The sequence below is a fragment of the Rosa chinensis genome, chromosome 6 (genome assembly GCF_002994745.2).
Source record: "Rosa chinensis cultivar Old Blush chromosome 6, RchiOBHm-V2, whole genome shotgun sequence".
Classification (NCBI taxonomy): domain Eukaryota; kingdom Viridiplantae; phylum Streptophyta; class Magnoliopsida; order Rosales; family Rosaceae; genus Rosa; species Rosa chinensis.
In genome coordinates, this window is record NC_037093.1 from 9513330 (window position 1) to 9524867 (window position 11538).

Sequence of the window (11538 nt, forward strand, 5' to 3'; positions counted from 1 at the left end):
ATATGGCCTTCTGTTACTTACCAACTTGCTTCTCAATGGACAGAACAATATGCAAAACGTCGGTAGTAATCAAGGACCAATTCATCTGTATATATAGGTGACTTAAACCTCAAGAAGCTTCCCATTAAAGCTATCCATATCGGTTTAGGTTTCCTAGTTAGTTTCTTAATGTAACACTTCATTGTAGTCTTTCTTGCAGACTAAGAATAGGATTACTTACCTTAATGAATAGATACACTGCTTCATTAAGTTACAAGTATTGATGTACTGTTTGTATCCATATTAAACTAGGATTGATATTAAGCTAATCATCAATTACTTTATGATGATATGTGTTATGTCCATATTTGATCTTACAAAAGGTGGTATACAAGGACTCACTAGAATATGTTTTTGTATTCGTGAACAGTACAAGTATATATCATTCAATATGTATTTGGATGAAGTAGAATACATGGGGTTATATGGGGACACTTGAGCTTGAGATATGTGTGCCATTTAGCAATAGGCACAAATATGATATATATCTCTATAGCTCAATGGGGGCACATATTTGTCCCTATAGGTATCAAAAGGCACACATATTATTAGTCCCCTTAGGCCCTTTTTGTAGTAGTGTGTACAAATGCATCAAGTAGGTTAGATTCAATATACAAGTAGACTAACTCCATGCATAAGTAAAATAACCTGACTTGATCTCGAATTATTCTACCTCTGTATCGAGTTAGTTTACTTGATGCATCGATACATCAATGTACTGTAGATGAACCATTTAACAAAAACTTGTAACACCACACACATCACATCATGCAGTTGTCACTTAACCCTGGCCAATAAATATTGATGTGACCTAGATATCACAGAGGCAATAAACAACGTCGTAGAAGCATGAGTGCTTAGCTATATAATATAGACAGATGGATACATAGATGTGAGTCGTCATGTGACCTAGATATCACAGAGGCGATAAACGACGTCGTAGCAGCACAGTGCGGAACGTAACTAACTTGGAGCGGGAACAACGATTTTGAAAACGGAAAATACCGCCATTCCGTCTATGGCTTTAACCAACGCAGCTCTCACTCCCATATCCGGATTCCAATCTTATTCGCACTTTTCATTTCTTCATTTGGAAACAAAACAAAAAAGAGAAAAAAAAAAGAAATCCCCAAATCAATTGAATCATGTGCGACGAAGGAAACAGCGTCTACACCACGCGCTCGACGAAGAAGCGAGCCTCGGCGGCGGAGGCCCTGAAAGTTCCGGCGTCCAAGAAGCAGCGATCCGTACTGGGAGAGATCACCAACTCGCCGGATCTCGTTTCGGTTCCGAAATCGGCACCGAAGAAACCGAAAATTGAGTCGCAGAAGAAGGAAGAGGAGGAGGGACTCGAGACGGAGATTGGTGTGGGCTCGATTGATCCGGTCAAATGTGCTTACTCGCCTTCTATGTATAAGCATCTTCATATATTGGAGGTAGTCTTCTGATTTGGATTTTGATAGTATTTCAAATTTTCTCAATTGGGAATGGATTTTGTGGTTAAGATTTGGAATTTGGTGATTTGGATTTTGCATTTGGCTTTAGGGTTTTGGAATGGATCAGAATTTGGTTTTCATAATATTAGAATCATTGCTTTTTGTGTTGAAATTTTATCTGGGAAATGATACATGAGAATCCAGTTTCAGATGTATGAAAACCCGGGGGCAGATTTTTGCTTTCATGAGTTCACTTAACATGGATATGGTTGTTTATGATTAGTAATAGTTTTGGTCATTGAAATTGGAAGTAGCTTAGCTCAAATAGTCTAAATGAGTTTGAACTTCTTTTATCCGATTTTTGTTTTCTGTCAATGCCAAATTTTTTGGTAGCATAGTGGTATTTAAGTTGAGGCTGATGGTGGTGTGTGATTCAGGTGGAGGTGAAGAATAGACCATTATGTGGTTACATGGAGAAGGTGCAGAATTGTATTTCAGAACACATGCGAGAAGTCCTGGTGGATTGGTTGGTGGAGGTTGCGGAGGAATACAAGTTTGTTTCAGACACCCTTTATCTTACCGTATCATATATTGACAGATACCTTTCTTCACACGTTATCAGCAAGAACAAGCTACAGCTTCTTGGTGTTGCGTGCATGTTTATTGCCTCGTAAGAACTTGAATAGTGTATTAGCTTTGTTCTTGCTCAAAAGTCGTCCACAGATTCTTGAAATGGTAATTTGAGTCTGGTTGTGTGATGCAGGAAGTACGAAGAGATTTGTCCTCCACGTATTGAAGAGTTCTGCTATATAACAGATAATTCCTACATGATAGAAGAGGTGACCGATTTGACTGTCTTTGTCGCCCCACCACTGCTGAATATGTGTTTTCAGCGAGGTATTTAAGCTTGAGGTTGAATTTTGTATTAACTTTCAGGTGTTGGAAATGGAGAAAGATGTACTCAAATTCTTGAACTTTGAGATCTATACTCCCACAACAAGGAGTTTTCTCAGGCAAGTAATCCTTTCAGACGTCTTTGATATTCTTGTTTGTCAAATGGTTGTTTCATGTTGTTTCTGCTGGTTTTTTCCTTTACATATGTGGTTAGTGTCTGAAAATTCAGTAATGTTGCCTTTTGATTTGCAGAATCTTCGCAAGAGCTGCTCAAGAGAATTCCAAAGTAGGAGAGCAGTTTATATGGTTTTGATTTTTGTTTGCTTTTCTTTGCCTTTATTTATTAATGTTTCTTTTATTTTCTTGCTTTACAGTCTTTGGGTCTGCAGTTTGAATTCTTGGGTGGTTATCTTGCGGAACTAAGTTTGCTTGACTACTGCTGTGTTCGATTCCTACCATCAGTTATTGCTGCATCGGCGGTTTTTCTTACAAGGTTCACAATCCAGCCTGAGGTTCATCCCTGGGTAAGAAACAATGTAGCGGACTTGGTATTTGTGGACTAATGAATTTTATCTAAGTTAGAATCTTGCAACTTAATACTGATTGAGACAGTTAGAAACATTTTGAAGATTATTGATCCCTCTACATATGTTGCAGAGCTGGAACTTGCAATGCTATTCTGGTTATAAACCATCTGATTTACAAGATTGTGTCCTTGCCCTTCATGACTTGCAGCTGAATAAAAGAGGAAGCAATTTGCGAGCGGTTAGAGATAAATATATGCAAGCAAAGGTAATGTAGTTTTATGTTCAGGTAATTTGCATCTTGAAAATGTCCCATGCAAATTTGTTGGTATTCTGAGTTTAACTTCCAAAAGGGCTTATGTATTTGTAAATGGCTGTATATTACAGTTCCTGTGTAAGTTGTCTATGCATTTCTAGAAAAGTAGAAATACACTAGGGGTCCATATTAATTATTAAAATGGACTTGAGAGTTTTAGGAAATGTCATGCTCCTTTTCACTAATTTTTATCTGGTCTTGACGATTTGACATTTTTTGGACAGTTTAAGTGCGTAGCAACATTGTCTTCACACTCTGAGATTCCTGCACTTTATTTTGAGGCCATCAACTAAGTGCTAGATTTGCGCACGAGTTATGGCTTGAGAAAGTTTGTCTTAGGTCTGAATGTTAATGTTTTGTGAAGAAGGAAAAGAAGCAAGATGCTGAATGAAGCTGAATACCGAAGTCTGACCTAGTTTTGAAGAATTTCTTCACCACATTCCCTAGTAAGAGCTAGCTGCTGATAAACTTGAAGCTGCTAAATCATTCATGATGGAGCCTAAAGACTCCAGATTACACTGAATAGGTTGTTTGGGACAGATAATTTTTCTCACTGCACTAATTTTGCCGACCAGATATTTGTAAATTGTGGTGGCCCTGAAATCAAGGATTTCTAATTACTTTTTTGAGGCATCCAATTGTTTTTGATGTCTGAACCCTCGACCCAAGTTTTGATCTCCTCTACTCTCCAACTTCGAAAGAGTTTTCTAAGCACCTGTATCTGTATTGTTGTTTGTGTTTATGATCTCGCACGATGCTGTAACCTGCTTTATGGATTAACATGTTAAATAAGTTAATTTGAGTATTCTGTAAGATTTCTTCAAGAAATAGAGAAACAAGTCAAGACACATCAGCAGTTCAAACAGAATCTCTTGTTATCTACTGTTGTAGTCGAATAACATCTTAGTTTGGGGAAGTATATTATTGTATGGAAGCAGTTAATGAGTTGCCCACACATGGGTTCCAATAATACCGATATTTGATCTACTTTAGCCACCCGGGCTGCAAAGGGTATGGGGGTGGTGTGATACATATTCCTTATAACTGAATGATGACTCAAAATGTGGAATTGAGTTCCACCACGCACCTCTTTGCACTTTTGGAGCTCCTAGTCATTGCAGTTTTGGTGATTAGGGTCTGCAGCAGTGGGTTAGAAACTTTGATTCTACTTTGTCTAGCTAATGCTACATTGCTAGTGTGAGCAATCTACAAGGAATATTAGGGACTTCCATGCATGAAACTTCAGAATCCAATCTCTACCTTATCGCCATATGGTTTTTGACGCTTGACGAAGCCTCTTGTTATCATGTTCACGCTTTCCGCATCAAATTACTTAAAGCAATAGGCTTCTAATTAGTTGTATGGTCTGAAAATGCGAAGTCATCGCACTTCTCCATCATCGGATACGATGCATTGGATAAAGAAAAGTACAAATTACAAAACCACTTAAAGAAACATTAGAAATATATTCAAACATTCAGCATCCCGTCCACCCCATGTAACCTTAACCCAATAGTTGATAGCACCTAGGATCCAAACTAATGTCAAGTCCCTGGGAAGAAAAAACAGTTATGAAATTAATGCAGAAATTAGAAAATGAGGAAAGGGGCCATCCAAACGGAGTGATGGCGAGCACCTTAGATTCAATGGAATTAGCTGCGCGTGCAATATTTAGTTGTACCATTTCTCTTTTTAAATTTGTGCATCTGTCAAAACATACCATGGGGGGTTAAACAGCGTGGTTATGTCCAATGTGATGTAATCCTAGTCCATATTACCAAGTTGGGTATAGGTCTATTAGGTAAAGCATATTCTGTAGTTTCAAAGTAATTCCGTATTCCATAGTTATTAACTTATCAGACTTTTTCTTGGTTGGTCATTCATCTCAGGTATGATGGAGTGACGGACTGTGTAATAACAGTCCGGGCATTCCGTATAAGAAAGTAACTAGCCATGCCAACCATGAAAGAAAAGGAGAAATAATCCATATCCTGGGACATTTCTTTGCTTCCTATACTACTTATTCTCCATAAACATACTCTATTAAACTCATCATCAATTTTATGTTTCTGCTTCTAGGGACCTCTGGTCTGCTAATTCATCTATTTAAGCCTATGTCTGAATCTGTATACTGTTACATGTTTTATTTGTTGTTCCATTCATGCTCTGAAAGGAAATGTTTTTCAGGACTTACATTTCCGCTTCTGTACTTCTACAACTGAGGAGTCAAAGAGTTCCTTGCTACAATAAGGCGGTATTGTGAGGTGCTGGTCACAGTTTGCTGCTATTATATATTTATCTTTTGTTTTATATTTTGGTTTCTTGTCCTAGGTCACTCTGCATCTTGTGCTAAGAACATCTGTAGAACTTCAATGCAAATTGAACTAATCTTTATGCCTATGCAAAAGAGAGAGCGCGCGCGCGTGTTTGAGAGGGTTATATAATACACACACACATAAATATTTTTTGCTGATATATTTACTTTCAGGAGTGTGCATGTCTGTGTGTTTGAGGGGGGTTATTTGTGCTGAATATAACACACACACACAAAATATATACTGCTATTTTCTCTTTGCATTTATGTGGTGTTCTAAATGCTATGCCATTCAAGGTTATTAACCAGATGTTTTTTGCCAGGTCAGCTGAAGACGCAAATATATTCCTTGTGAATGATTTTCAAAATCCTCCGCAGGTATGCATTATTTAAGCTAATTCCAACAGGGCTTGGTGTACACAACAGTTGTTACATTTATAATATATCTGAGTTATATAAAGATGACAAAGGAAAATGAGGGAACCTTTCAGCTGCACCATAAATTGCTGCAATGAAGATATCAATAATTTTGTGTTGACAAGGCTTGCTTGCTACCTAGCCGCTTTATCATCTATTTTGATGCTACACTTATTTGTGGGTTAAAAAAAAAAAATGATATTGTTAATATTTATATGGATTACTCTCTTAATCTTACTAATTTGACAGCTGACCCAAGCTGGAAACTGTATCTTTTCCTCGTATTTTTTTTGGACTCAGAAAACTATATTGTCTTTGGAGATACCATGGGCACTTTCTGTTGGAAGTGCCATCTACCTTTTTCTTGGTTGGCGAGACCTCTGTAGATGAAAGCCTGGAGAAAACGAGTGAGGATATTCAATGTGTGAAAATGATAGTATTTCTCTCAATACTGAGAGGCAAAGGCAAAAGGTTCTGATTCTGCACTTGATCTCTCAACTGAAGTGTTGGAAAGCTCTCTCATTACCAAACTTGCTCGAGAAACAACTTCTCAACTCTTTTCATGATAGTCATAGTAAAGGATATGGTGCTACAGAAAAAAGAAGTAATTGTTAGATTATGCCTACTCATTTAAAGTGCCGTTGTTGTTTGTTTCAGCCTTCAGGTAATGCTTGTATGCAGCTATCAAATCCAAGTGATTACTTATGACAAATGCTGAGATGAGAGAACTTACATTTCAACTTCTTGGGAATGATTTCTTTCCGAGATGGAAAGAAAGGAAGTGACTGAGGCTTCCTAGGACAATAACTCCTTTCTATACTGTACTAGATTACTAGGTCCTCTTGGTTTTATACTTCTGCAGTCACGGTAAGAACTTAGCTTCCTGTCTTAATTTATAATCCTGTTTCCCTAAAAAGTTAGTCCGGTGCATTTCAGTTTTACTGATGGTGGTCCAGTGTTTCACATGCTGCCTGCTTGTTCTGTTGTAATTCAGGTTAAAATCAATCCCACTGTAAGTTTATATTTTGATTTGGAGACCGTACATATTGAAGCACCGGTAAACTATGTTCTCAGGAATCAGAGAAAGGGCACTGGCACATTCCCATGGTATCAGAACATGGTTATGCCTCATGCGAGCTAAATTCCGTGCGGCGAGGAACTTCAAGTGTTGTGTTCATGGTTTTCTTTCCTAATGTTTAAGTTGGCAACATAAGGTGGTACAAATTAAAATCCTGAAGCTCGTAAACAAGTGTATTTAAATCATTATCTATGATATAAAATATTGGCTCAACCTGGTAACCTGGCCTTCTGAATTTGCCTATGGGTCTGGACATATCAATCCTGTCCAAGCAATAGATCCGGGGCTGGTTTATGGAGCTTCTAAGGAAGAATACATAAAGCTGCTCTGCTCGGTCTTGGGAGAGGCCGAGGTCATACTCATATCAGGAGATAATATCACTTGCTCTACACACTCAGACAAAGACTAGCCAAAGGATTACAATTTCCCTTCACTAGCTACTGTTGTTCCACCAAAGCAAGCATTTACAGTTAAAATTCACAGAACAATTAAGAACGTTGGCCTTGCAAACTCCAGTTACAAGGCCAAAATCTTTGCAAACTCAACTCAAGTGGACATCCAAATGGGGAGCCTGAAGTTCATCCTTCAAGTCCTTGAATGAGGAGAAGACTTTTGATGGATCGTTGTTGGATGAGGATTGTCAGATGGTGCACAACTGCATGTGTTGGCGGCATTGCTGGTTTGGTCTGATGGAAGTTCATGGAACTCATAGCATTAAAAGTTCAACTCTCGTCCTCACCAACCAACATCAATCATAACTGCTTTAATATGCAGAACTTCATTGCTGGAAAGGAAATGAATTTTCTGATTTTACGTACTTGCACAAGTTGTTTTCAAAACCAGTGAATGAAATAAGGCCAAACTACATGGCTAGCTCTTGTAATAAAATCTTCTATTAATGGAGGAATATAAAAGTTTTGTCTATCTAATACATGTTTTGCTGGTATATTCTTCTTGATTTTGCTGATATAGTAAAATACCAAATCAAAATGAGACTAGTAGAGACTTTAGTGTGAGTTCGCCACATGAAAGAACAAGTAGAGGAAGGGTTTCACTCTAATATCTTCTCATATTTAAAGAATAAAATTCATCTTTTCTTGCTGATGTAGATATCAGCTGTGAGATACAAACATTTACAAGTAGCAAATACAATTATGGTGCGGAATCTAGGGTTTAGTTAATTCACATAATTTTAGTTAATATCAGTGAGATATTAGTCACATAATTTTACTAACCAGACAATATAAAAAAGACATATATTTCATCATTGCCATCGTCTATCAAAAGAAACCAAACATAAGTCAATGCCGATATTAGGAAGCAATCCACTCATACACTATTAGGTACTATTCCACTTCATAGACTAGGAACCACCCAAACAGGTGGGAAAAAGTGAAATTCTAACTCTTCAGAACTTAACTCTTTGCCAATTAGGTCAGACAATGAGTTTATCCTACGTACCTCAGTGGTTTCAAGATTGTATCTGTTAATCACACCTCTAGCAAGCCATCCACCTTGTAGAAAGTAGATTGAATTGTCTTCAGATCCTAAGAAACATGTCTTGGGCAAAGACATTGACTGATCATGAAACAAAAATAAACTCTGGTCACCCAAATTCTGCACTTTCTCCCACTTCTTATCCTTCACATTCAGCTTTTCCACCAGAAAGTGTGCACTGTTTGTATTCTCACCACCTCTGACCACACGTAGAACTTCACCCATTGACTCCACCAAATAGCTACGACCAACTGATCTCAGAGGAGTGGTGTCAGCAATATTAAAGATCATTTTCAGGTAGGATTCTGTGAAATCCCACACATATAGTGACTGTTTCTTGGTCAATGCGAATAAGTGATCATGGTGAAACAGTATGTCATGAAAGATATACTTGTGTGGATAGTCCAGCTTACTCCAAGATGTGTCTCCATACTTGCAGAATGCAAGTGCTCCAGTAACAAATCTTGTTTGTGTATAATATGCCACTATGACAGAAAAGTTATTGCTAGATGGATTGGAGGACAAAACAACTTTAGTAATTTCAACTGAATGCCATTCAGAGTCAGAAAGAGTGGCCTTACCTGGGATTTCAGTCCTAGCTCTAGTAATCGGATTAACAACATATGCTAAAGATTCTCTCACATCCCAGTTCTTGTGAAAGACAACCATCCAACCATGTGATGATCCCTTACACCTTACATCAGAAAAATCATGATGATGATTGCCATATACATTTTGAATCTCGTAAACCTTTTTCTGTTCTGGATCAACAATGGACGATTTGCAACGAGTATGAACCAAGAGCCATGGAGTTTGAGGAAACCCAGTGTACGAACAAAACGCTTTTGCAGCAGTTCTCCATGTGTGGTAAACAGCTCTAAAGCTAAGAATGTGTTTGAAAATAAGGATGTCGTCGAAGACGGGCGGTACAAACTTTTTCAATATCGACTCACCAATGTCAGTTGGCAGTTCAGACCATCTACTCTTGGATGTCCTCATCACAGCTGAATATGTGTGATCAATCATTTGTTTCAGCTCAACCATCTGGTCATATATACCATTAAAATACACGAGGCATATAGGGTCATGGTTCACTGCAACATGGACTCCACCATGAATAAGCCTGAGTATATCTTCATCCCTATTAGTCTATTACCAGTGACCAAGTTGGAGATGAAGTCCTTGGCTTGTGTGAAAAGCTCGAGAATCATTAATTTCTCATAATCAGTAAGTGACTCTCCCATCTCTTCATGCAAACAGGAGACCCTGGATAAGAGTAGATCAAGGGTTCAGAGCTGGTTTTCTGCTTCTTCCTCTTGTTCATTCTCTGCTTCTTCCTCGTCTTCATTCTCTGCTTCTTCCTCTTCTTCATTCTTTGCATCCTCATTATCATCATCATCATCGTTGTTGCCATCCCCATCCTCATCATCACCTCCTCCATCACCATTAGCTTCAGGGTGATCCTCAGGATCCCCGTCTTCCCCTTGTTTCACTGGAAAGTCCTCATCCATTGCGTCGTATTCCTCCTCAGGCACATCATCATCACAATACTCATCATTGTAATCATCTGTATCGCTGGCATCGTTGTTTTCTGGACCAGGCTTTTCCAATATGAAAAGGTCTTCAAAAGGAAAACTGCAGAAAGAAGCAACAAACCAACTTCAATTGGATGTAGCCTCAAAAACCAACTGCTAAGTGCAGGATGGAGAAAACTAGATTTTTACTACCTTGCAGTAACTGGAGTCAATTTTGGTGACACTTTGACATGATTCATCAGGGATCCAGTCTGAACGAACCAACATTAGAAGTGACAGATATATCATTAGATTAAGCAGCAAGTGCTTTCCATTTTCTTATATCCAATGGCCGGAGACCCTATCTTGACAAGACAGCCTTCCAAATTTATTATGTCAATAGAACATAGAGAAAAAGAAGATTTGAAACGAAGATACATGTGCCATTATTAATGCAAACAAGGTCTGTACATTTTAATAACATCAAGACTTGGTTAACATAAACCACAAGACTAGGGCTCAAGAATTTCATATATAAGATAAAACAAGTTGCTGTCCCAGAAGCAAAGAAGACAAAATGCATGTCTCCAATTAGCATAGAAGGGCGTGTAGCCCACGCTTCCATACTTAAAAGCTAAACAGGAAGGGCGTGTAGCCCACGCTTCCATACTTAAAAGCAAGCCCTTCTCTTCCCACCCTAATTCAAACGAACGAACGACCGACCACATCCCTTGAACTTATCGTAAAAGCAATTTTCACAACTTGAAACACCATAACAATAGTAGCCGCGGAATCCCAGATTCCAAACACACAAGTTCATTCAGACAAAGAAAAAAGGAGAGAGAGAGAGAGAGACCCCCAAAATCAGCAGAGCAAGAGAGTTGTGAACAGCAAGAACACTGTTGACCGACCACCATAGCTTCCAGAATAGAGCTCTTTTCCTCGAACGAGTACAAGGCCATCATCATCATCTTTGCTGCAGAGGCAAGCTCGGGAGCACATGTACCCACAATATGCAATAGGTTCACACTTCACACAGAGAGTGTGAACCATAGTTTTGGTCAGGCTAGGCTCGGTCAATAGGCTCGGTGTCGACGGTGTGGGCCAATAATGTACCTCACAATAGGCTCGGTGTGAGCCAGTAATGTGCTGGATGGGAACGTCTCAGCTCTCTCAAGCCTCAAGTAGTGAGTGTCAAGTCACCTGTGTTAGACTGCCACGTGTTCGCTTATAACTTGACCTTGAGATTCTTCTAGTTAGTTTCCTACTGTGAGCGGATCCAGTATGGACACGGAGGAGCGGCGGTTCAGTATCGGGAAATTATTTTTTGTCAAAATGCAACAAAAAATAAAAATAAAAAAGAATTTACAAGTACTTATAAAAAATTATCAGATACAACACTAAACTAGCACATAAAAACATAAGAATACAAAACCGTACCATATCTATTCAGAAAATTTATTAGTATAAATAAATAAATACAACCGATTAATTTTACAAATACATATA

General features: G+C 38.4%; 2 protein-coding genes across 3 annotated transcripts; one reads left to right on the forward strand and one right to left on the reverse strand.

Moving 5' to 3' along the window:
* The first annotated feature begins 1085 nt into the window (after positions 1–1085).
* On the forward strand, positions 1086–4065 carry LOC112174192 (cyclin-A3-1). Its single transcript, XM_024311933.2, has 8 exons — positions 1086–1475; positions 1913–2145; positions 2239–2314; positions 2412–2488; positions 2622–2655; positions 2744–2893; positions 3027–3161; positions 3434–4065. The coding sequence occupies exons 1-8, from the start codon at positions 1185–1187 to the stop codon at positions 3500–3502; spliced, it is 1065 nt and encodes a 354-aa protein (XP_024167701.1). The 5' UTR covers positions 1086–1184; the 3' UTR covers positions 3503–4065.
* Positions 4066–8330: 4265 nt separating this feature from the next.
* Positions 8331–11165, reverse strand: LOC112168908 (glutamic acid-rich protein-like). 2 transcript variants are annotated; one of them, XM_040509702.1, is made up of 2 exons: positions 10243–11165; positions 8331–10150 (listed from the first exon to the last, which is right to left on the reverse strand). In XM_040509702.1, exon 2 carries the CDS (start codon positions 9557–9559, stop codon positions 8375–8377), a length of 1185 nt encoding a protein of 394 aa, XP_040365636.1. In that variant the 5' UTR covers positions 9560–10150; positions 10243–11165; the 3' UTR covers positions 8331–8374. Both variants share the same exon structure in this region, with proteins under 2 accessions (XP_040365636.1, XP_024161610.1).
* Positions 11166–11538: the final 373 nt, after the last annotated feature.